We start from the raw sequence: 25,649 nt of genomic DNA on the forward strand, positions 1-25,649 counted from the left end.
CTGTCCACCCCATTGACCCCCTAATTCAGCACCTCAACTGGTTATATCTCACCGAAGGGAAGGGTAAGGGGATGGACCTATTCTTAGCCCTGTACATGATCCCTGGAAAACAAATGTGCTCATTACGAGGTGATGATGGACAGGGAGGAATTTGCAGCCAAGGAAGGAGTGTGTGTGTTTGTTTGGGGGTGGAGGGGTGAGAAGTGCCAGAGGTCTGGAGAACTTATGGGGAGAACTTATGCCTTTTCATGAAAAGCAAGGAGGGGGACATGCTGGTCCCCATCACCAACCTGATGCCACAGCAGATTCATTGTTGTGTTAAGGACAAATGGCATACCAGTGCAGTATACACACACACACACACACCCTGATTCCTAACTGATCAGAGATGCTGTCATCTCTATACAGCCAGAAAGAGCTGAAGCTAGTGAAACAGTGATGTCTGCGCTTTGGGTGCGATCTCTGGCCCTCTTGTCCTCCTCTTGGCCCCTTCCAATGCCCTAACTTCCTGTCTGGGATTGGTAATCCTTCCCAAGAGAGGGCTAGAAATGGCAAGCAAATTGTGGGGGTGGGAGGGAACGCCTGGCTCATCCTCAGCTCCTCACAGCCCCAGTCGAGTGTGCACTGGGAATCCTGGTGCTCCAGGTCCCTCCCTGATGGGCTCCAGATGTGCTTACATCTGGGAAGGCCATCCCAGGAAACAGACGCTCCCGCCCACAGCTCCCACCCCGGATGGATCTCTCCTCCAGCTTCCAGGCCCTTGAACCCAGGAGTTTCAGGCCCTTCTTTCCTCTCCAGAGGTAGGTACATGGCAGCAAAGGAGAGAAAAGGATTGAAAGTAATGGGGGCGGGATGGGTGAGCAAATAAAATGAGGTCAATGTTTAGGACATGCCAGAGAATCTTATTTCCCTCTTAACTTCCTATCTGAGGTTGATACATTTTGCTGTAGGATTCTGTTGCCTCAGAACAATGCCGAAAAATAGAATAGAAAAACTGAAGAGGGTTTGGAAAAGAAGACACTGGCTGGGATGGGGGAAATTCCTTCCCATTAATCAGCTCATTCTGGACTCCTGGGTCTTGTATTTTTTTTTTTTACCCTGGTGTTCCTTTAGCCCTGCCCTTCTCCTATCAGTGCCCTTCCCCTAATTCCTGCCCCTCTGCCCCTCCCAAACTTAGTCCAGCCTGGAAAAACTCCCAGTTTGGTCCCTACAGAGATATCTGAACAGTCTCAAGCCCTAGAGGCTCAGAGCTGAGAACCAAGAGAACCCAGGCACCTCATCTCCCTGGACTGGTCTTGTCCCCAGGATGTCTAGCAAACATCCTTCATCCACCCCTCCCGTGCCCTGAGCAAAGTGGGGGTGGAAAGGGGAAGGGAATCTGGGTTTATTTTAGGTTGGGGCATGAGGGAGGGGTTTCTCCCCGGGTCAGACAGGGAGTGGGGGTGGTGGGTGGTGACTCACAGATGATGGAGACATTAGTTCCCCTAAGCAGAGACCTGAGTCAGGGCAGCGACAGAGCCCAAGGATTCATATGGCCCACTCCTGTACTTTCCAATTTCTCTCTCTTAGACACACACACAGTTCAGTAATCCAACTTGAGCAGGCTCCAGACCCAGACTCCTGGGATAACCAGACTTCTAATCTACTTCCAGAGATCCTCCCCCTGCATCTCCACAATCTGGACACCTATCCCTCCTTCCTTCCCTCTGGGAGACCCAACTCCCACTCATCACCCTCCCACAAAGCAGGAGGAGGGGGGCCCCAGGAGCCCCAAACCAATAAGCCCCTCTGATCCCTTTGTCCAGCAAACTCTTCCCAATCCTTTTTGCATCATATCACATTGAGAGCATTATATTTGCACGATCCCCCAGACTAAGTGAGAGAGAAATCTGGCCAGAATCCACCAGCCTGGGGTCTCTGGCAGTCCCAGGTCTTTCCAGGATGTGAGGGTTGAGGAGACCTGTCTCAGCACACCTCTAGCCCATCTGCATGCACTGCCACACACAGGTTGGGAAGTCTTATTTCAGGAAGACCTCACTCAGCCTCTGCCACCCAACCAGGCTTCTTACAGGCCCCACAAGGTTCAAGTCTATTCCTTGAAATCAGGACATTCAGCCTCAGTGATCTCAGAATTTCCAGGCATTTGAGAATCTAGAAGCAACAGAGCCTTGCCCCAGAGAAATCTCACTCACATACACACCCCCCCACACACACACATACAGGCAAACCTCCATCCAGTTTCAGAGGATTAATGAATTGTGCACCCAATCCTCCCCAACCTCACCCTAGGGACAATGGACCTATGTTAAAGATCTCTGCTCCAGAATCTTCCCCTTGTAGAAACCCAGCCCAATTTAGAGGATGAAACTGACAGTGCAGTGAGAAAAGCAAGGGCTTTGGGATCTGTTGGGACGAAATTTGGATTCTACTGCTGCCCCTTTCCGAATTCTGCTGATCTTGGACTAGTCACTTCATTCTCTGGGCCTCAGTTTCCTGACAGTAAAATAAGGGTCACAATACTTTCAGTGCTGGATAGTTCAGAAGATGAAATGGGATGAAGGCAGGTTAAAGGTCAACCAGAGCCAGGCATATAGCATATGCTAAATAAACAATTATTAATATTCCTCACCCCTCTCTCACCCTGTTGAAACTCAGCATGGCTCCTGCTTTTAAAATTTGTGCCTCTATCCTGAACTCCTAACCTAAATTCAGTCTCCTGGTTCTAAGCTCTTCTAGTCTTCAGGGAGCCTGGTGAGTGTCCTGCCCTCGCCCTTCACCCCTTCAGTCCTTCTGTCAAGCAGACCATGATTAAAAGTAATCATTCATCACAGCATATCATTCGTACTGAGCAATGAAGGGACAGAGAGTACCAGAGAAGTCAGATCTAAAAGAGAACACAGAGACACTTGGAGACACACGGGCTGGGCCAGAGACAAGCTGAGAGATCCACAGAGAAAAAGCTGAGGCGAGACAGCATTTGGAGGGCAGTGGGCTGAGAGGAGAGGGCACTGGGTTTAGAGTCAAAACACTGAGGTTCTAGACTCACTGCTAGCTGACTAGCTATGTGACCTTGGACAAGCCACTTCATCTCTCTACACCCATTTCCTCTTCTGAAGGAGAAGTTTGGGCTGATGACCCCCAGGAACCCTCTCTTGGCTGACCTTTCTCGGCCAGTTTCCAGACCTGGAGGGCTAGGCTGAAACATCTCCAACTAAGAGGGAACCCCAAGTGCAGGCCTGACCCGGAGCAGAGGGAGGGAAGGCCAGGCAGAGGCAGGCATGGTGAGCAGGAAGGCAGGAGGTGTTGGGGCCACTGGGAGAGGACTTATAAGGGCAGAGAGAGCCAAGAGAGGAGGGATATTGGGGAGAGGAGAAAAGCCAGCCAGAGAATGACTAAGGGGCTCCCGGTGTAAACAGGAGCAGGGAATGGACAGGGAGGGGGCCTGTTTGAGTTGGCCAAGACTGGGGGGGTGGAGTAAGGAGGAGGACTGGGGCAGGACGCGATGTCCCCTGTCCCTCACCAAGGCTCCTGGGAGGAGCTGAGTCACACAGCTCTCTCCCTGCACCCCTCCCCACCCCCTCCCCAAGCTCCCAAATCCTGGGAAAATCTAAAAGCCTGTGCCTGGGCTGAAAAGGAGAGAGCTGGGTTCACACCCATGTGCTCTGCTCGGTTCTACAGCAGTCAGGCATCAGCCTCTCTCCTCGCAGAAGGGGTCTCAGCTCTTGGCTTGAGGAGTTTTCTCCTAGCAGTTACATTCATGGCAATGCCGTGCTTAAGATCCTGACCCAGAGAGTCCTTGGGTTCCTAACCTAAGGAAGGGTCAGGACCTGCAGATGTGAAAGTGGAATGGGAGCCAGCATCACCCCACAGTCTGAGCAGCTGGCGTCTGCCTTGGGCTGCATCTGGCTTGGGAGAGGGGCTTTTAAAAAAACAGCTGGGTGATTTGGGACAGGAAGTAGAGTAGCAGCATGAAGAGGAGACTCATGGCAAGGAAAATGCATTGATTCTGGGCACTTTCATTCTGAGTCCTCCCAGCCAGAATGGGGCAGGGGCCTGGAGAAGAGAAAGGGCAGGGATCTGATTTGGAGGATTATTATTCTGGAAGGCGAGGAGTCCTGGAGGAAAAAGGCAGGAAGAAGGCCCGAAAGGAGAGGGGATTGGGAGAGAATCTAGGCCCCTCGGTCCCCCTCCCCCAGACTAAGATAAAGATTAGAATCCTGAAAGGTGATCTCATCACACAGAGCCAGGGCTGGGGGAAGGGTTGGGCAGGGGGTCACTGCCTTCTCTTGCTACAGCCCCTTCCTCTCCATCCACAGGGACTGTAGGGAGAATGGGGTCCTGGGCTCCAGCTCCCAGAGCCAAAAGACATAGAAGCTAAAGTTTGGGCCCCTTTGCAAGACACCACCACCACCCCACTCCATGCTACAATTCTCCAGGTTGTAGGAATTAGTCCAGTGTGATCAAGAAGACTCTGAGACCCTCCCTACCACTACCAGACCCTTGGGCAACGCCAGATTCTAGGAAGGGACTCAACAGAGGTTTCCATATCCTACAGCCAAGAAGGGGGAGGCTTTGACCAGAATCCTTCTGGTGAGTGACCGACCCCCAAACTTCTGAGTTTTCAATTCTAGTAGTTTGGGGTGGGGGGAAGGGCGGGGAGCGGAACTCCAGGAGCCCAATGTAGCTCCTCCATCAGATCAGACTGACTGGGAGCACTCTGTACCTCAACTCCTGAGTCCCAAATCCAGCTGGCTGGAACCCAGGCACCCCGTGGCCCCGGAAGGCAAGGGGGAATCCCAGTTGGCCAGATGCCAGGGGAGTCTCCTGTCTATTTAGACCCCAAAGTCCCCTCCCTGAATTAGTGAGGGAGACCCCCCACACATATACAGACTCCCTCCGCCCTCCAGAGGTGATTCCTTTCCTCATTAGGAAATTCTCTGCTCCTTTTTTCCGACTCCTTTTCCGAGCGTTTACGTTGTACATCTGGAAAGGAGGCGGGAGGAAGGAGGGGGAAGCGGAGGGAAGGAGGGGGAAGAGCCCAAACCCGCCCAGTCCGACCCAGTCCAGACAACCGGCCTCCAGCTGGGGCTGGGGAGAGGAAAGTGGAAAGGTGCGGCCCCCCCACGCCCCTTCGGGGTGGGGGGCGCGGGCTCAGCGTTCCAGGGACCCAGGAATGCCCCCCCGCCCGCCCCCCCGGCAGGCGGGGGGAGGGCTCAGCCGGGAGTTTGGCAAACTCCTCCCCGCGTTGAGTCATTCGCCTCTGGGAGGTTTAGGAAGCGGCTCCGGGTCGGTGGCCCCAGGACAGGGAAGAGCGGGCGCTATGGGGAGCCGGACGCCAGTGTCCCCTCTCCAAGCGGTGCAGCTGCGCTGGGGCCCTCGCCGCCGCCCCCCGCTGCTGCGGCTGCTGCCCCCGCTGTTGCTGCTGCTGCTGCCGCCGCCGCCCAGGGTTGGGGGCTTCAACTTAGACGCGGAGGCCCCGGCAGTGCTCTCTGGGCCCCCGGGCTCCTTCTTCGGCTTCTCGGTGGAGTTTTACCGGCCGGGGACCGACGGGTAAGTTGAGGAGTGTTGGCGGCGGGTTGGCGGGGGGCGGAGAGGCGCGCCCGGAGACTGGGGGCGCGGCTGGAGTCTGGAGGGGACCAAGGCTTGAGTTTGGGAGGCGGAGTTTGGAAGGACTAGGGCTGGAGTTGGGGGCCCACGCTAGAGTTGGGGGCCCGTGCTGGAGTAGGGAGGGGACAGTGGCCGGCGTGGAGCGGGGCCAGGAGTTTGAGAGCGATCAGCGGGGAAACGTGTGGGGTGGGGAGAGGACACGAAGCTAGAAGCTGGAGAAGCCTGGGCAGGGGTCTCAGGGCCAAAGAAGAGGAGGGCGCGTAAATGGAGAGCAGAGGGTCTCTGGTTGAGATCCTTGAGCTGCCGGGACCGGAGGCGGATGGGGACCGAGAGGGGGCGCGGAGGCCAGGAAGAGGTTTTTGAAGCAGTGGGAGACCCTGGGACCCCTGAGGGCCATTGTGCGGGGAGAGAACGGGTCGAAGTAGAGTGAGGTGTGTGTAATAAGAGGGGAGTCGGAGACTGAGGGAGTCTGGAGGTTAAATGGGGGCCAGCCTCATCCTCCCCTCCCCCTCAACTCAGACTGGGAAAAACCCGGAGGGGACGGCGTCTCCCACCCCTTTTTCCTCGGTCTCCCACTCCGCCCTTCACCCCTAATCTCTGTTCCGATGAGGGGATACGGGGAGTTGGGAGAGTCCCGGGACGCTGGTCCTGAGGGGGCTGGGGCTGGGGCTGGGGTCTGGCTCAGCCAAGGGCGAGTGCTCGGATGTGTCGGGAGGGGTGTGTGTAAGCGCGTGAAGCGGGGTGGGCGGTTTCCCTCTTCCTCTAGCTCTTGGGAGGAAGAGAGAGGCTGATTTCCTGTAGCTTGTCGGCTGGCGCTGAACTGAGACTGGGACTTCTGGGGCTGGGGTAGGGAGCTGGGGAGACGCGGGCTCGCAAGGCCCCACAGCGTCAGAATACACGACATCAGAGATTGGGGAAGTCTCAAAGGAGGATCCTCACTCCCAGCTCAGCAGGGTGACCAGCAGACTGGACCCTGAGTACCAGGAAAATGGGGAGGCAGCAGGCTTGGGGAAGAAGCTAGGCAACCTTAGAGCAAGGGTGCTTGTTTAAATGTGGCCGGTGAGGGGAGTAAGAAGGGAAGGAAGCTGCTCCCCGACTGGGACAGGGACTCCCAGACGCCAGATGCTGACCCTCCATGGTAACTGAAGGAATCCTCTTCCTTCTACATCTCTGGTCTCTGAGCTTGCCACTGCTCCCCACCACCACCCAGCAACCAGGTTTTTAGGACCTCTGCCGGAGGTGAGCTGTTTTTACACATCATATAGTTAAATGATCTCTACTCATTTCCTTTAATTTGAGGAGAAAATGGGTTAATCTAGGTAATTCAATTAGGGAACAGGGGCAAATTTCTCCTTTGTCTGGAGGACTTGGGGATGTGAAAAAAGAAAGATGGTTAGGCCCCAGCTGTTGGTTCTGGGCTATTCAAGGTCCCCACCCAACCCCCACCCACCCCCCTGGCCTCTTGCCCAAACCCCATTGCATCACCCTGGTCTAGAGCCTCTGCCAGGCCTGGCCTCCCCCAGGCCCCCTCAAACTGCTTACCACAACCCTAATGAAGCAGAGAAGAGGGAGGGAGGGGATGGGATCCTCCCCCACATAAGGGTATCCAGTTATCTGGCTCTTAACCTTCCTCTTCCTCCACCCCCACCTAACAAGAGTGTCATCTCCCTTTTAAAATACTCCTCTAAAACATCTGGACTTTCACACACTTCCGATACCCTAGGTGTCTGTCTGGCCCCTAGCCTGATCCTGCAGTCCCCAAAGCCCTTTTCTCAAACAGGACCCAGCATTCTCATCCCTTCCCCCTCCCCTTCTGCTCATCTCTCCTCCCAAGAGAACCCAGGTGTCCAGCTTGCACACCTCCCCCTCTCATTTTCGCTTTACAATGCACTCTTAGAGCAGGACTCACTCAGAACATTCCACCTCCCCAGTGACCGCCCTCCCACCACAGCTGGGCCTTCAACCCCCTCCTCCCTGCAGGCGACAAACATAGCGCCTCACCTGGGTCTCTCACCGGAGAGGGAGAGCCTCAGTCTTCTTGGCCCCCTTCACCACCTCTCATCGGGCAGAGCCGGGTGTGCATCCTGGCTCCACCACATACTTGTTCTTTGTGTGATCTGGGGTGAGTTGCTTAAGTTCTTGGAGCCTGGTCTCCTTGTGAAAATCAAACATCTAACTTATGCAGCTGTTCTGAGGACTAAATGAGACACTATACATATAAACGGTTCTTGGTCCATACTGGATGAACAATACACAGGAGGCATAATTTTTCTGAGGTAGCTGTTTTCTGTTTCTGGTTCTCTCCTCCCTGGACACCACCTAGTTCTTTGTCTAAGTTTTCCCCCATGTCTTCTTACTTGCTTTTAATATTTGCTTATAGAAGTGACAGTAATAATAATTCCTCACATTCCTTAGTGCTTTCATATCAATTTTTCTGTTGGATCATTACAAAAATCCTTGTGATTGTGTGTGTATATATATATATACACACACATACATACGTATATATAAACTGAAGCTTCAGGAATCATAGACGTTTAGAACTGGAAGTTTGTTTATGGACCATTCAAGGGCAACCCATCATTTTATGGGTAGAGAATCCAAGTCTTGGAGAGGGGAAGTGACTTGGCCCAAGACACGAGCTTGAACCGTGCGGTATCCTTAACCCAGCTCCCTAGTGCCTTCTGGAACTGCCACAGTGGAGGCAACTGTCCCTTTCCAGCCAGCCAGGCACTTCCCTTGAGAATACACTGGGAGACCCAGAACCTGCTGTCTCCTCAGCCCCGTCAGGGCTGCAGTGGGACCTGCAGGAATTGGCCCGGTCCACTTGCTGCTCTCCACCCCGACCTTGTCAGGACCACAGTCAAACAGTAACCATGTATTGAACAGGAACTTGGTTAATCAGAAGCCTGGCTGGGGAGATAGTGGGGAGAAGAGGAGGGGACAGATTGGCAACAGGGTAGGCCAGGACACTGGCCTAGGTAGCAAGATTCCTAGCTTCTAGCTCATTTGTTGGGAAGGATTCTGAGTGACCCTGTACATGTTAGTTAACTTCTCTGGGACTCAATTTTCCCATCTGTATAATGAGGACATGGGGCTTGGTCAGCAGTTCTCTTAATTAAAGTTTTTTCTTTATTTCCTTTATTTGTGTACTTATTTCAAATGCAAATGATATCTTACCAGGGCATTCTGTATAAAATAGAGAAAAGAGGTTGCTTGAAAAGAAGATGGGGAAGGGGGGAGGATATAGCTCAAGTGGCAGAGCGCATACTGGGCATGCACAAGGTTCTGGGTTCAATCCCCAGTACCTCCTCCAAGAATAAATAAATAAATACACCTAATTATCTCCCTCCACCAATAAATTAAATGAACAAACAAACAAACAAATAAAAGACGATGGGGAGGAGTGTCAGGGCCATACTGGCCTCCCCTTACTCGATGTCTGGTGGCTGCTCTCCACGGTGCCTTCCAGCTGTGGCAGCCTGGGTCTCCAAGAACGAACTCTATAGACTGTCAGGGTTCTGAGGCTTCAAAATAAATGGTGGCAATTATTTCTTCCCTTGGTCTCCATATTTTGGGAGAGTTTATCTGCCAAACTGCATTCAGGAAGGAATAATTAATTCCTTTTTCCTGTGTTTTTTTTTTTTTTAATCAACTAGAAGTTAGAACAAGAAGACATCTATAGTTGCCAATCAGAGCTTCTGACCAAGATAAGATAGCCAGTTTCCCCACATGAGTTGATATAATTCCAGCCCAAAGCAAATACATTTGAGGTTTTAATTAGCCTGGGCTGCCTTATCGGGTAAATGCATGATTTCCGTTAGGCTTTCTGAAATATTGAAAATAGCGCAAGGACCCCCCATTGTTACCTTCTTGGACCCCTAGTAGGGCCCAACTGCTGCAGGATTTAGGAAGCAGTCACTAGGAGGGGGAGAATAAAGATAAGCTATGTGACACGCCATCCCTGACACCAGCACCTCACTTGGTACGTGGGGGAGGGCACTATGTATCGGAATGACTTGAGGGATCTGGGAAGGAAGGGCCACTGAACCCTTAGGTATAAGCCACGGGTACTGAGGGGGTCTAGGCCTGGGTCTGTGTCCCTTGCCTGCGTGCCAGGTCTCCCAAACCTTCACACAGCTGCAGCAGATACCTGGCCCATCGGTTTGTGGAGTTTATGAGCCTTGTGAGGTCTCTCTCTTACCTTCCAACCCTGGCAAATGCCAATCTTCTTCCTCAGGCCATCCCAGGAGCCCTCAAGCTCAGCTCCTCCCCAAGAGCAGGGAGTGGTGGGAAAATTGGGGATGGGAGCAGGGTCCCTTGGCCGCTGCCCTGTGCTCTCCTGGAAGAGTATCGGAGCTCCTGGAGACTTCGAGATAACTTCTTCAACCTCTTCACCCAGAGGAAGAGGGACGGGGTACTGTCCAAGTCCACATTGAGCTAGTGCCCAACTCAGAACTCCTGTACCACAGCTGTGTTCTGGGGCTGCGCCTGCTACCAGAGGGTTGCACCCCTCTCTCCTCCCCCAGCCCCGAGGTGATGCAACCTTTCCCCACCACCAACCTCACCTACTATGCCTGGCAGCCAGCCAGGTCACTGTGCCTCCAAATAATAGGCGTCCACCCCCCAACTGAATGTACTGCCTGAGTGAGAGGGGTGGGGCCCAGCAGGCGGGTGGGAGACAAACGGAGAAGTGAGAGGTTGGAAACAGACAGGAAGCCACAAGCAGTAAACATTTCCTGTCCCCAGGGAACGAAGCTGGCACCCCACCCCCCATCACTCCAGGAACTCTCACTGGGGGGGTTCCCCCCTCCATCCCATTCCTCTGGAACCTGTCTTCTCCCTCCATCCTCATCCCCTGGCCCTACTGGGCCACCCTCACTGCCTGCTTCAGTCCCTTGGGGCTGTTCCCTCTGCTGTCTCCATTCCTATTGGACCCCGCCCCTCTCACCCCTCTCCCACTCAATGCATCTGTTGTCAACCGTTTTGCCTCCCCTCCTGTTCCCCATCACACCTACCGCTGCTTCTGTGACCTCTACCATAATCCCTGACTTAGGCACTCCTGGTAAGAAAGGCTGATTAAAGGATCCAAGTATCGGGGCGTAGTGGGGGTGGGTACAGGGAATGCTGAAAGCTGAAAGGGGCCAGAAACCAACAGAGAGGGAGAAGCCCAAAAACTGAGATCAAGAGAGAGGGGGCCCCTAAAACAGGAGCCAAGAGAGCAAGCAGTCTAGGGGCAGAGGGACAGACTGAGAAGCAGTGCCAGAGGCAGATATGGGAGGAGAGCTGAGGTCAAGGCTGGCAGGGACACTGCTCCAGTTGCCCCAGCTGCCAGATGCAGTCCTCATGGGAGACTCTGGAAGAGAAAGACCAGAGGGCTGACAGCTGTGCAGAGGCCTCGTCAGCAAGGGACCCAGGAACGATGGAGACAAAGTCAGAGGCAGGAAGATTGCCCAGGACCTTGGCTATGACCACCCCATTACATAGGACCCTCAGCAAAGGCAACCTTCTCCATCTCTGTATTTTCACTGTGTCCAGAACTAAGACCCCAGTAGGGCAGGATCTGAATTCAGAATCCTAGGGATGGTGTTTGGGAAAAGGATTCAGAGGCTGAGACAGACATCCAGCCTGGATGGGGAGGTCCCACCAGATCCCAGGGTCAAGGCAGGCCCAGGCCCAGGGGAACATTCTGTTTTCACCATCCTCCAGCTCCTCTCTCCACTTCTGCGCCTGATTTCCAAGACTCACATTTTCCTCCTACACGCTGCAGGGCTGGGCAGCCAGGCAGCCGGACGCCTGGGTCTTGCCCAGAGAAGGGCTTTGGCTTGGGAGGAGAGGGTACAAGCTAGATAAGAGGACCCTGGGGTTTCGGGGGCTGTGCAGTCTTGGCAGGTCCATAGGGAGATGGAGGAGCTGGGGTCCAGGCCCTCTGGCCCCCGCCCCTTCCCAGAAATGACTCTGGTTCCTCCTCCAAATAACAGGGGAAGGTAGTAGAGGAGAGAGTCAGGGGAGGAGAGGAGGGGTTGTGTTAGTGACAGCGGCACATGGGGACCGCCTGACTCCAGCCTGTGACTCTGGCATTTGTGGCATCTTCTGAGATATAAATACAACCCAGGGGGCATCTACCCCACCCCTAGCCAGCCCCTGACCAGCCGGGATCCTTCCTGCCTGGCGAGACTGGAAAAGAGCTGGGGGCCACCCTGAACGGCCTCTCCTTTCCCCTCCACAGGGTCAGCGTGCTGGTGGGAGCGCCCAAGGCGAACACCAGCCAGCCGGGGGTGCTGCAGGGTGGTGCTGTCTACCTCTGTCCCTGGGGCACCAGCCCGGCACAGTGCACCCCCATTGAATTCGACGGCAAAGGTAACCGCCTTCGTACGTCGGGGAGGTTCAGGGAGGGACTAAGGGTGGGACTGCAACTTGGGGGCGGGGCGGGGCGGGGCCTGAATGAGGGGCGGAGCCTGACCAGTTCCAGAGCAACGTGCTTTGGGGCTCCGGCTCCAGCTCTGGGTAGCGGTGCAGCAGCTCCCCATGGCACTCACACCACGTTCCCAGTCTAGCCCAGCCCAAGGAGGGAGGGCATGATTCAGAAACATGTGGCTCGCATTTTCCTTGAATCACCCGCAACTCAGGGAGGCCAGAGCAGCAACACAGACAAAGACAGAGAGAGTCACAGAGACTATTCGATTCTTTTAAGTACTGACTAAGTAATAATGCACGCCAGGCACTGTGCTGGTGCTGCCGGGGATTGAAACATGATTAAGCCACCACCCTCAAGGGGTTTAAGGTCTGGGCTAGACGCAAAGATGGATGGGAGGGATCCAGGCAGACCGAGAGGTAAACAATAATGACAGCTAACACTTCAAGAGCACTTCCTGTGTGCTAGGCACTTTACATCTATTAATGCACTTTTTAATCCTTTCAACGACGGCGTGAGATATTATTACCCCATTTTATCGGTGAGGAAACAGACAACATCACGCAGCTAGTAAATGGTGGAGCACAGACATGAACTTGAGCAGTTTGGCTCCAGAGAGAGGCTGGGGTGAGGGGACAAAAGAGGAGCGCATCCAAGATGGCGACAGTGCGGGGAGAGACGGTGTAAGAGCATGAAAAGGACTAATTTTTAAAAAACTTGAAAGACAGAGGAATAGAAAAGGCTGTCGTATACCACAGAGGACAGAGAGGGTGTGGAAGGAGAGAGACAGCCAGACAGATGCACAGAGAGAGAGAGAGAGACAGAGACTTAGGGGGCAGAGATCCAGAGGTGTGAGGAAGGTCAAGGTCAAGGACGTTGAACAGATGCTGCTAGAGAGCCAGGCCCAGGTACAGACAGAGAAGTGCAGCCAGAGGCTCACCCTGCTGGGAAATAGCCGTTCTTTCCCACTTCACCACATGCATCCTGGTCCCAGCTGGGCGGGGAGGCAAGTGAACCAGGGCAAAGCAACTCTAGGAAACCCCAGGTTCTGTGTGAGTGTGTGTGAGCTCAAACATGTGCACATGAGGCCGGGGGTGGGGGGCTGCTCTAAGGCTCAGCTGCCCGAGGCTGGCATGCCTCCCCTTTCTCACTTCTCCAAGGCTCTCGAATCCTGGAGTCCTCGCTGTCCAGCCCAGAGGGAGAGGAGCCCGTGGAGTACAAGTCCTTGCAGTGGTTTGGAGCAACGGTGCGAGCCCACGGCTCCTCCATTTTGGTGAGGGCCCAGCAGGCTCAGTGGCAGGGTGGGCCAGGTTGGATACAGCAGGGAGGGAGAGAGGAGAGGCCCTGTTGGACTAAACCTGAAGCCCCCTCCTCCTGGGCCGTCCCAGGCCTGTGCACCCCTCTACAGCTGGCGCACTGAGAAGGAGCCCCTGAACGATCCCGTGGGCACCTGCTACCTCTCCACAGGCAACTTCACCCGAATTCTGGAGTATGCACCCTGCCGCTCAGGTAGGGCCAGAGGGGACATGGGATCCCCACAGCCCCCCACCCCCCATTAGCCTGGATGCGGACTGTCCGGTCCAGGGAAGTCCTTTCTCTGTTCTCCTCCCCAACTCCTTCCCCAAGCTCTCTGTTTCTTCCCTGCACGACCCCTCTGTGTGGAGCACCTTCCCACCACCTTCTCCCCTTGCAGATTTCAGCTGGGCAGCGGGACAGGGCTACTGCCAAGGGGGCTTCAGTGCGGAGTTCACCAAGGTGAGAGGGTGATCTGGGAGGAAAGCCGTGGTGGGTGGTGGATACAAGGGAATCTGGATCAGATGTGGACATCCCTTCTTCCCCCTCCACAGACTGGACGTGTGGTCCTGGGTGGACCGGGGAGCTATTTCTGGCAAGGTAAGTCCTCCCTCTGCAACCCCTTCATCCCCGGCACACGGCCTCCCATCCCTCTCCCAGCTCAAGATCATCATCCTTCCCTCCTCTGCCCCTGTCCCAACTCTCTCCCTTTCCTGAGGCTTACCCATCCTCTCCCATCACCCTCCACAAGCTTCACCTTCTTGAACCAGGCTTCTGAAATCCTACCCAGCCAGTCTCCAGGGCCCTCCTCCCTGCCCCCTCTGCCTCCAGCCATCCCCTCCTCATCCCTTCCCCAGGCCAGATCCTGTCCGCCACCCAGGAGCAGATTGCAGAATCCTACTACCCCGAGTACCTGATCAACCTGGTTCAGGGGCAGCTGCAGACACGCCAGGCCAGTTCCGTCTACGATGACAGCTACCTTGGTGAGCGAGCAAATGTGGAGGGAGCTGCAGGTGGAGAACCTCCCATGCTCCTGTCCTCGCTCACCCCTTCACCTCCCTTCTCCCCCTCAGGCCTCCCCAGCCCCCTGCCATATGTGTCACATTGGGGCTGACTATGAAGGCCCAGTATGGGTGGGGAAGGGATTGGAGGAGACCAGGGCAGAGGGTCCCCGAAGCAAGAACACCAATACCCCCCAACCCTGTCCCCCAGGATACTCTGTGGCTGTGGGTGAATTCAGTGGTGATGACATGGAAGGTGAGTTTGTCCCCAGGCTGGGGTCCAGGGAGGGGGGTGGATGGAGACCCGGGACCTGAGGCCACAGGAACTGAGACACCTACCGTTTTTGTCTGTCTCCCCTTTCCCTGCCCTCAGCCTACAACTTTATCTTCCCTTTGCAGACTTCGTTGCTGGTGTGCCCAAAGGGAACCTCACCTATGGTTATGTAAGACCCAGCCTGACCCTCCCTCTCCTCCCCTCCCCTGGCTAATCACAAAGACCGTGCATGGCAGCTTGGGAGGGTTGAAAAAGTGGATCAGAACATGGGCTCCTGGGTCAGGCCTGTGTTCAGGTTCTGGCACTTACTCTGGATGAATCAAGCTGTTGTTTTTTCCTACCCCCACTTCATTCCATAAAAACCTTGGGTCTGCTTAACCTCTCTGAGCCTCATTCTTCTCTACATAATGAGATAATAATAGTTCTGACCTCACAAGGCTCTTGTAAGGATGATGTGAGATAATGCATATGAAAGTACTTGGTGAACTGTTAGGCAGGGTGCAACTGGTAGCTGTTATTATTAGACCCCAGCAAGTGCTTTTAAAAGGATATAGATAAGAGTGCCATAGTAGCCCATTCAATTACCAACATTTATTAAGGCAAGGGAGGGATAAGCAAATGAATGAGACATCACACCCCATCTCATAAGGTGCTTCTAATCAAGGACGAAAGATAAGACACACGCACAATTGGAATCTAAGGTGCATTCTGTTCACGAGCCCCTCAGTGCGTCAGGCACTGTCCACTCATGATTTCTTTTTTTTTTTTCCACTTGTGATTTCTATTCTTCACAACAAGCTTATCAGGGTAGCTATTACCATCCACATTTTATACAGGAGAAAGCTGAGGCTCTAAGGGACCAAAGAAGTTGTTTAAGATCACCCAGTTAGTAGGTGGCTGGTTAGAGATTTAAAACCAGATCTGTCTTATTCCAAAGTCAGCATTCTTTCTGCACTATGATGTGTTTCAGGAAAGTGGTAAAGATGATGAGCAGTGTAGGAGAAGGAATAACCGCCCTTCCAGGGCAGCGATGGATCAGCAGAGTTTCTCTGAGGTGTCAGTGGAGATGAGGAGAGAGGGCATCCTAGACAGGAGCATGGAAGGAAAGGGGGGAAATTTAGGCCAATTTAACAGACTCACGGGCTGACTGAGGACAAGGAGAATAAGGCAAATTTGGGCAAAACCAGATAGGCTGGGGCCAGATTCTCCAGGACCTCGGAGGACCAGCCAAGAAGTTGAGACAGGGCAGTGGCTGCAGGGAACCAGCATGGGTTTCCAAGCCAGAGGTGCCCCTTCAAGATGGGCTCTGGGGCGATCTGTCCTGCTGCAGAGGGGGAAGGGCGCCGAAGGCAGGGGGCGGGGGCAGGGGGCCCTCCAGCAGTCCTGGGAGAGGGCTCACACCTGAGGAACTGCAGCTAGAGTGGGGAGGAGAGTGAAGAGTCAAGAGACTCAGGGGACTGGTAGGGCCAGTCACTAAGAGGGGACATGGTGACACGAGTGTGTGTGGTTTGGGAGGACTTGAGAGGTGAGGCCTCAATCATTCAGCTAATAACTATTGAGGGTCTGCTGCTCACCAAGCACTACTTTAGGCTCTGGGGAGAAAGCCAAAAACAAAAACAAGCTCCTGCCCCCATCAATCTGACATTCAAGTGGGTAGACATGGACAACAGCGAGATAAGTGTGAAGTCTGTCAGTATGTGATAAGTGACATGCGGTAAAGTGGTGAAGTTGCCCTGGGATGGAGGTGCCCAGTGTAGAGAAGGGAATGCGAGGCAAAGCAAAGGAGGGAATTAGGGGACAAGTGGGTCTCCAAGGATTGCCTGCCCCTGGGTATCCTGTACCCATTTGTCTTCCATCCATGGGCTAGTCTGGTAATCTGGGACCAATGGATGTATGTCCTCATCCCCAGGTCACCATCCTTAATGGCTCAGACATCCGGTCCCTCTACAACTTCTCAGGGGAACAGGTGAGGACAACCCCCACGTGCAGCCGAGCTTGGCACTCTGTCAGCCAAGTCCTGGCCCTGAGCTAGTAAGCTCAGCCCAAGTTCTCAGGCCCCCTGGAGTCTCTGCCTAGTTCTGACCCAGTGCTGCTTCTTTGTCCCCCAACCCAGATGGCCTCCTACTTTGGCTACGCGGTGGCTGCCACAGACACCAATGGGGACGGGTGAGTAGTGGGGGAAGGGAACCACACAGTGCCCTCTTCACCTCTAGGAGGGAAGGGTTGTGGGGAGGACAGGAAAATGCAAACCTGGATTCTCCTCCTTGTGCCTGCATCCCCTCTGCTCAGGGGCAAGGAGAGAGCTGAGAGCTAGAGACCAGAAGACCTTGGGTCTCTCACTTGGGTGGGAGGGAGCCCAGGATCCGGGATGCCTGGGATTTCCTGGCACTGGGATCGAGGACGGAATGGGGTGAGGCATGGTCTCAGGATGCCTGGTTTTTCCCGCACCCCCAGGCTGGATGACTTGCTGGTAGGGGCGCCCCTGCTCATGGAGCGGACGGCAGACGGGCGGCCACAGGAGGTGGGCAGAGTCTACCTCTACCTGCAGGGCCCCGCCGGCATGGAGCCCACACCCACCCTTACCCTCACTGGCCATGATGAGTTTGGTCGGTTCGGCAGCTCCCTGACCCCGCTGGGGGACCTGGACCAGGATGGCTATAACGGTGAGCACTGTGGGCTCCAGCTGGTGAGGAGGAGTCAGGGGCCTGAGTCAGAAGGGATGTGGGGAGAGATCGCTGTCAGATAAAATACCCAGACCCCCAGTGACGTCCCAGTCAAGTCTTGGGGCTTGAAGAGATTAGAATACTAGAAATGACAGATGGGGAAAATAGGGTCCTGGGGTCTGGTGGTAGAGGTTTGGACTCCTGGCCTGCTGACTGGTGTGTGTCGTGTGTCTTGCAGATGTAGCCATTGGCGCTGCCTTTGGTGGGGAGAACCGGCAGGGAGTGGTGTTTGTATTCCCTGGGGGGCCTGGGGGCCTGGTCTCTAAGCCTTCCCAGGTTCTGCTGCCCCTGTGGGCAGCCGGCCACACGCCGGACTTCTTTGGCTCTGCCCTTCGAGGAGGCCGCGACCTGGATGGCAACGGATACCCTGGTGAGTTGTGCCTGAAGCCTCTTTAGAACTCCGTGGTCACAGACCCCCAGCCCCTCCAATGCACTTTCCTAAGCTCCCGGGTGCAGTTCCAGGATGGTGCCACTAGATGGCGCTGTCCTGTCTCTTGGGCCTCCTTGAGCAGTGAAACTAGAAGGGGTTGGGAGGGAAGGATCCTGATTTGGGGCTTGCTGTAAAGGATAGTTTCCTGGCTTCTTGCAGATCTAATTGTGGGGTCCTTTGGTGTGGACAAGGCTGTGGTGTACAGGTATGAACTCGGGCAGGGGGGCAGCCTGGGAGAAGTGGGGAACTGAGGGATTTCTCAATAGGGCTGAAACTGGGATCCTGGGGCTCGGGCATCAGCTTCCTGTGCCCAGGTTCCCCAGGAGTCTTAGTTCTTTGACCCCATGTCGACTCTTGGCAGGGGTCGCCCCATCGTGTCTGCCAGTGCCTCCCTCACCATCTTTCCCGCCATGTTCAACCCAGAGGAGCGCAGCTGCAGCTTGGAGGGAAACCCTGTGGCTTGGTGAGCGGGGGTCCAGGAGATGGCAGGGATGGAGTCTGCAGTACCTCATCTCTGCCCAGGGGTGGGGAGGGAGAGCAGGTCTGTGGAAGGGGACCAAGGGGGCTGTCCTAGTCTGGGTCTGTCTGGGAGGTAGGGAGAGGGGAGGATGCCTGTTTCCATTGGATACATCAGCTTTCCCTTCGGTCTTCCTCCAGCATCAACCTCAGCTTCTGCCTCAATGCTTCTGGAAAACATGTTCCCAACTCCATCGGTGAGGGAGACAGCCTGAACCTCTCAGGCACTTGGGACAGGAGATGGAGGGGTGGGGACCTGGGCACCTCTTCTCTGGATCAATTAGGAAGGTGAGAAAGGTTCTCCTTAACATGCGTGCCCGGCTGCAGGCTTCACGGTGGAGCTCCAGTTGGACTGGCAGAAGCAGAAGGGAGGAGTGCGACGGGCGCTGTTCCTGGCCTCCAGACAGGCGACCCTGACCCAGACCCTGCTCATTCAGAATGGGGCCCGGGAAGACTGCAGAGAGATGAAGATCTACCTCAGGGTATGGATGACTGGGAAGGTGGCCACGTAGATCTGGGGGCCCCTTCTGGAGGGAAAGATATTGGAAGATTCCCATGAAGGGCTTGGGACTTTGGGGGGCTGGCGAAGGGGGCCCTTCTGTCGGAGGAGCTGGGAACCAGGCTGCCTCTGAAACAATGAACATGATCAGGTTTGGACACCTGAATTCTTGAGAGCCCCGAGTGAACAGAGATGTGAGAGGATGAGAAGCAGGGCCCCCAGGTCCCCAGTGTCCCCTGACTCTGTGAACCCTCTCCTCTGGCCCCAGAACGAGTCAGAGTTCCGAGACAAACTCTCCCCAATTCACATCGCCCTCAACTTCTCCCTGGACCCCCAAGCCCCTGTGGACAGCCATGGCCTCCGGCCAGTCCTCCATTACCAGAGCAAAAACCGCATAGAGGACAAGGTGAGGACAGGGTGGGGAGACGGGCTGGGAGGAGAGGGGCCGGGACCCCCGGGGGCAGGGCTCTGGAGAAGGGAGTCAACCATCAGGAGGGGGTCGAAACTCCCCCTCTCAAGGCTCCCTGCTCCCCAGGCTCAGATCTTGCTGGACTGTGGAGAAGACAATATCTGTGTGCCAGACCTACAGCTGGAGGTGTTCGGGTAAGTGAAGGCTGACGTCATGTTGGGAAGTTCAGATGCCAAGGTCCTGTAGCAGGACACGTGGAGCTTGGAAGCACTTGGCTCACAAAAAAGTAGAACAGGGACATATTAGCTGGCAGTGTGACCTTGGGAAATTACTCAACTTCTCTGAGCTTCAGCTGCTTCATCTGTATAGTGGGGCTAATAGCACCTATTTCTCTGGCTTTGTAGAGGGATCACATGAAATAATCTACACAAAACGTCTAACCTACTGCCTGCCATAGAGGCGGGACTCCATAAACGGTGCCTGATAATTAATTAGTATATTATTACGGATATAGCCCACTGTCCTGGCTTGGGCGTTAATTCCTCACTGTCCCTGACCCTGTGTGTCCCCACCAGGGAGCAGAACCACGTGTACCTGGGCGACAAGAACTCTCTGAACCTCACTTTTCACGCCCAGAACGTGGGTGAGGGTGGAGCCTATGAGGCGGAGCTTCGAGTCACGGCCCCTCCGGAAGCTGAGTACTCGGGACTCGTCAGACACCCAGGGGTGAGAGGGGACTCCCGGCGGGGCTGGGCAGGTGACACTGCCAGAGGGACACCAAAACCTTACCTGAGCCCACCCCACCTCCAGAACTTCTCCAGCCTGAGCTGTGACTACTTTGCTGTGAACCAGAGCCGCCTGCTGGTGTGTGACCTGGGCAACCCCATGAAGGCCGGAGCCAGTGTGAGTCCGGGACGGGAGAGGCCCCGAGAGGACAGTAACGAGCTCATTCAGAGCAGAGCTGTGGGATCGGCAGGGAGGGCTGCCACTAGGCTGAAGCAAAAACCCAATCTAACAGCCCCCTCATCCTCCCTCCGTGTCCCACAGCTCTGGGGAGGCCTTCGGTTCACCGTCCCTCACCTCAGGGACACGAAGGAGACCATCCAGTTTGACTTTCAGATCCTCAGGTAGGGAGTGGGTGGGGCCAGGCTGAGTTGGAGGCGGGGCTGAGGAGGGCGGGGCCGGGGCGGGGCCTGAGGCAGGTGGAATTCTTCCTGGCTTGGCTCCAGCACCTCCTCTGTCTCTCCTCCATCCCACAGCAAGAACCTCAACAACTCTCAAAGCGAAGTGGTTTCCTTCCGGCTCTCGGTGGAGGCTCAGGCCCAGGTCTCCCTGAACGGGTCAGTGCCCGGGCAAAATGGGCCTCTCCGGGAGGGGAGGCAGACTTCTAGGAAAAGATGATATGGAATGGAGTCCCTTCCACTGTTCTCTAAACCACCTTCCTCTTTAGTGTCTCCAAACCTGAGGCAGTGCTATTCCCGGTGAACGATTGGCATCCCCGAGACCAACCACAGGAGGAGGGGGACGTGGGCCCTGCTGTCCACCACGTCTATGAGGTGAGGAGCAATAGAGGCAGGAAGGGCCAGATCCTAGGAGGGTGACCGCGAGTGGGGGGCGTGGCCAGATGAATGACAGGGAAGGAGGAGCTGGTATGAGTGACAGATGGCTGGGACAGGGACTGAAAGGAAGAGAGGGGGAGGGTGGAGGGAGAGGTAAACCCTGGCCAGTTGAATAACTTAGCAGGGAAGGATGGAGCCACCTCCAGGACTATTGCCTGGAGAAGAGTCTGTCTCTGCCCGTTGATTTCTTCCTCACTCCTGAGAAAGGAGACTCGCAACAGGGAAGAGGGGTCCCTCAGGACTCAGGTCTCAGTAGGGCAGAATTGCTCCCTCCCTTCCCGTGATGATTGTGCTCTCGTCTCCTCAGCTCATCAACCTGGGCCCCAGCTCCATTAGCCGGGGTGTGCTGGAGCTCAGCTGTCCCCAGGCTCTGGAAGGTCAGCAGCTCCTCTACATTACCAAGGTCACAGGACTCAGCAACTGCACCACCAGTCACCCCCCCAACCCACAGGGCCTGGAGGTGAGGTGGCCTGGGGGTGGGGGGACCAAGGCCGAGGGTGGTTGGGGAAGATCGCTGGGGGCCTGGAAGAGCCAATAAGGAAGGGCCTGGAGTAGAGCTAGGACTTAGGCCACTGGAAGGGGGTCGGGGGACCCACAGACACCTTGAGGCTGTGGGAGGAAAAGACTGTACTTCTGTCTTTCTACCTGAAATATCCTCCCCTTACTTCTGGCCTGGGCATACTCCTAAGTCCCAGCTCGGTGCCACCTCCTCTGGAAGGCCTTCAGACCCACTCCCCTGGGCCCAATGCCTGTTCGAAAGTTTGTTTATTCATAAACAACATTTAAATTAAATGAGTGCCTGCACCAAATGATGCTACAGATGTTACAGGCTTGGGAAATAGCACACTGAACCAAACTCACAAGGTCCCCACTCTGACGGAGCTGACATTTTAGTGGAGGGTAATAGACAATAAAAATTAAAAAGAGAGGGAGAGAGAGGAACAGATATTAAGATGTGTTGAAAGCACAGTGCTAACCTGCTGGGGTAGGGTGGCACCAAGCCTGTTTAAGTTGAGTTATCAGGGAGAAACCTCTTGAGGAGGGAACAGGTGAACTGAGGCCTGAAAGAGAAGGATGAACCTGTTTGTGAAGACTCAGGGAAGAGCACTTCAAGCAGAGGGAACAGCCAGTGTAAAGGCCCCAAGGCAGGGACGGAGCCCTAATTACTTACTGACACATCTCCTCCCTGTAAACTGCAAGGACCAAGTCTTACTCGCTTCCGTGTTTCAGCACTGAACTTGATGCCTTGACATAGGAGGTGGTCAGTTGGATGGATGGAAGACCAAGTCAAGGCTGCTCTGGACCCCTGGTGCAGGCTGACTGAGATGCTGTAATGAGGTGGGAGAGGCAGCTAACGATTGTTTCCTCTTCCAGTTGGATCCTGAGGGCTCCCAGCACCACCGGCTGCAAAGACGGGATGCTCCAGGCCGAAGCCCTGCCTCCTCAGGGCCTCAGATCCTGGTAAGTCGTCCTGGGACCAAGGTCAGGGCCTAAGCGTTGAGTACCTTCCTGGGGCCTCAGAGCCATCAGAAGGGCAGGACTATGGTTCCAGCCTCTGCTTTCTTCCCAGAAATGCCCAGAGGCTGAGTGTTTCAAGCTGCGCTGCGAGCTGGGGCCACTCCACCGGCAAGAGAGCCGAAGTCTGCAACTGCATTTCCGTGTCTGGACCAAGACCTTCCTGCAGGTAAGGGAGCCTCACCTCAGCCCTGACCCCCGGCCTGTGGGCCTGCCTGGACTGACCCTCCCTTTCCCCACTGCCCTAGCCACCCGCTTTGGTGACTGGGACCCAGGCAGCCCAGCTCCCCTCCCTCACCCTTGTTTAGACAAGGCTGTGTCCTTGGCGCCCCCTAGTGGCCAAACTGGGGCTGACCGCTTCCCCTCCTGCCCATTCAGAGGAGGGAGGGCTGGAGGGAGACGTGCTGGCGAAGAAGTGTGGGAAAACAGAAAAGGAAGATGAATCCACCTTGAAGAGGCAAGCAGATGGAGGAACAGTAAAAAGCAGTCATTATTGAGCGCACACTATAGGCCAGGCATTTTCCTGGGTGCTTAACCCACATTAATGATTCAAAAAATTTTTTGTATTGCTGTTACCTAATTATACATTATTCAGTTATAACTATTCAGTTATAAATTTATTATCTCATGTAAGGAACATAGAGAGGGATTCAGGAGAGAATGCGTCCAAAATAGGGAAAGACCATAACTGGAGCCAGACCATGGGGAGCCCTGCGTCCTCTAGGTGCCAAGAGGCGCTGCCCTGAACACCTTTCCCCCACCCGCAGCGCGAACACCAGCCATTTAGCCTGCAATGTGAAGCTGTGTACGAAGCCCTGAAGATGCCCTACCGGATCCTGCCTCGACAGCTTCCCCGAAAGGAGCTTCAGGTGAGTTCAGGGGCCTGGGCCGAGGAAGACAGAGTGCCAGGCCTGGTGCTAGGACTGGGGCGTGAGTAGGGGCTGGCCTGATTATGGTAACAAATATTTATTGAGCCTCTACTGTGTGCCAGGCACTGTGCTAGGTCACAGGAATGCGATGATAAGCAAGATGGACAGGGGAGTGAGACGTGTGCCAAGTGGCAGGATGTTTGTGGAAACACATCATAGGGACAACTGAACACAGGCTTGCAGAGTCGGGAAAGGCCTCCTGGAAGAAGTGATGTTTAAACTGAGACCTGAAGAATAAGTAGGAACCACCAGGCTAACCAGTGAGGAGATGGATGTTCTCTGAGGAGAGGGAGTTAGCCGGCGTGAAGGCCCAAAAGTGAGAGACGATCATGCCCACTTTAGGAATTTGAATTTTGAAGTTCAGAATTCTGTTAGCCCAAGATGGGAGGGGAGAGGTGGGTCTCGGTCCAATGGCAAGTGGGAGCCGAGTGGAGGGGGAGAAGAACTAATGGCTTTTCAGTGATGTCTCCTGACTTGCTCCCCAGGTGGCCACGGCTGTGCAGTGGATGAAGGCCGAAGGCAGCCACGGCGCCCCGCTGTGGGTCATCATCCTCGCGGTCCTCGTTGGCCTCCTGCTCCTCGGTCTGCTCATCTATATCCTCTACAAGGTCAGCCGCATCCTGCCCATGACTTGGCCACCCTCCCATCAAGTCCTGCCCTTGACCCAGCACAGTCTCCAGCATCTGCCTCCAGACCAGTTCTCTGGCCACACGCCCCCCCTCTCCCCAGCCACACACATCCCATCTTGACACCGCCTCCAGGATCTTTTCCTTCATTCTACAGCCCCTAACTTAGAAAGAGTTCTCCTGACTCAAGCTGATAAGTCTGCCAGTACTTTAAAAGTCAATGTTACTCACAGGCGGCCAATATGTAGCATTTGTGCTGTCACTTCCTGCAGAAACCCATGGCAGCCATCACTAATTGATCATACCCGAGAAGTCACCTCAGACTTCTCAAGAGGCAGCCACTATGAGGCAATGAGGCTTCAAACTTGAGTTCAAACCAATTTGCCATCCCTGGTTTAACTGGGGGCATTTTTATGGCACCAAAGCACCCTCACCCTTAGCCCTCCTGGCCCACTGGACTTCTTGGAGAAATAGTCTTAACAGCCGGAATGTGGGTCAGTTTTCCCGGATGGGGAGATTGGAAGCACTAGTCCTCTTCACTCCCTCTTGGAATCCATTCTGGGGAGAAATGGGAACCAGAATATCTCAACTCTTCCTTTTTTTCCCCTCATTAGCTCGGATTCTTCAAACGCTCCCTCCCATACGGCACCGCTATGGAAAAAGCTCAGCTCAAGCCTCCAGCCACCTCTGATGCCTGACTCCTCCCGATCCCAGACTCCCAATCCTGAAGGCCCAATCCCCCCACCCTCAGTCTACTGACCGGGAGGGGGCTGGGCGCTTCCTGAAGGTGCTGAGGGCCGGGGAGAAGCTCCTCTCCCCAGCCCAGAGACATACTTGAAGGGCCAGAGCCGGGAGGTGAGGAGCTGGGGCTCCCCTCCCCCCACGCACTGTGAAGGACCCTTGTTTACACATGCCCTCCTCATGGATGGGGGGCCTCAGATCCAGGGACAGAGGCCCCAGCCTCCCGGCAGCCTTTGCGTTTTGGAGTTTCCTGAAAGCAACTTGGAACCAGAACTAGGGAGTCCAATCCCAGTTCTCTGGCCCAGACGTGCCACCGGGACTCCCTGTCCAGCTCCAGCCTGCAGAGATCTGTCCTCAGCCTTGCCAGAGAGCCACAGGAAGTCCCCAGCTAAGAACCTGGAACCTGGGGAGCAAGACATGGCAGCTCTGGACAGCCTGCACCCTGGTGGCCAACGAGGAACACTAACCGTGGATGGTGCCCCAGGCCCAGCTCAGGACAGATATCCCACACCAGGATCGACGCTGGCCTGGAACCAACCCCAAGGGGAATCAGAACTCTAATGGGGCCAGATCGAACCTGGGGCCTGGGGTTGATCTGGGACCCAGACTCAGACATTGGTAACCTAACGAGGCAGATCCAGGAATACATTTGAGCCTGCTCCAGACCTGGGCCTGGAGGCCCACTCCACCTCTGACTCAGGAGAAGTCAGGAACTGCCCGGGACCCTGAAGGGGCCGTGATGGCACCAGATCTGGAAACTTAACCCTGGCCAGATGCAGGCCCCTCCCCAGTCCCCGGAGAAAGGGGGAGCCCGCTGTCCTGGGCCTGCAGGATCTGGGTTCTGCCCGCCAGCTGCACTGACGCTGCCCCTCCGCTCCCTGACCAACTCTCCCTCCACCTCGGCTCCAGATACCCAGGACTTATTTAAACTCTGTTGCAAGTGCAATAAACCCAGCCCAGTGCCCCCACTGACCAGAGCTGGAATCTGTCCTACCCCACTCTTTCCAGACCCATCCTGGAACCAGACCACTGGGTGGGTAGGAAGTGCCTGT

General features: G+C 55.2%; 1 protein-coding gene across 2 annotated transcripts; it reads left to right on the forward strand.

Moving 5' to 3' along the window:
• The first annotated feature begins 5,044 nt into the window (after nucleotides 1–5,044).
• Nucleotides 5,045–25,569, forward strand: ITGA5 (integrin subunit alpha 5). 2 transcript variants are annotated; one of them, XM_010964485.3, is made up of 30 exons: nucleotides 5,047–5,550; nucleotides 11,837–11,967; nucleotides 13,183–13,295; nucleotides 13,411–13,531; nucleotides 13,716–13,777; nucleotides 13,870–13,915; nucleotides 14,173–14,298; nucleotides 14,528–14,572; nucleotides 14,716–14,759; nucleotides 16,500–16,556; nucleotides 16,704–16,756; nucleotides 17,045–17,253; nucleotides 17,492–17,683; nucleotides 17,903–17,948; nucleotides 18,105–18,206; nucleotides 18,401–18,456; nucleotides 18,587–18,741; nucleotides 19,027–19,164; nucleotides 19,294–19,361; nucleotides 19,743–19,893; nucleotides 19,978–20,070; nucleotides 20,215–20,294; nucleotides 20,427–20,507; nucleotides 20,618–20,723; nucleotides 21,094–21,246; nucleotides 22,161–22,247; nucleotides 22,357–22,470; nucleotides 23,069–23,170; nucleotides 23,716–23,838; nucleotides 24,471–25,569. In XM_010964485.3, the coding sequence occupies exons 1-30, from the start codon at nucleotides 5,174–5,176 to the stop codon at nucleotides 24,552–24,554; spliced, it is 3,315 nt and encodes a 1,104-aa protein (XP_010962787.3). In that variant the 5' UTR covers nucleotides 5,047–5,173; the 3' UTR covers nucleotides 24,555–25,569. The 2 variants fall into 2 exon arrangements, with proteins under 2 accessions (XP_074230814.1, XP_010962787.3); XM_074374713.1 differs by lacking the exons at nucleotides 23,716–23,838; nucleotides 24,471–25,569 and adding an exon at nucleotides 23,293–23,600 and having other exon boundaries at nucleotides 5,045–5,550.
• The last annotated feature ends 80 nt before the right edge of the window (nucleotides 25,570–25,649 follow it).

This window comes from Camelus bactrianus, chromosome 12 (assembly GCF_048773025.1).
Source record: "Camelus bactrianus isolate YW-2024 breed Bactrian camel chromosome 12, ASM4877302v1, whole genome shotgun sequence".
Classification (NCBI taxonomy): Eukaryota; Metazoa; Chordata; class Mammalia; order Artiodactyla; family Camelidae; genus Camelus; species Camelus bactrianus.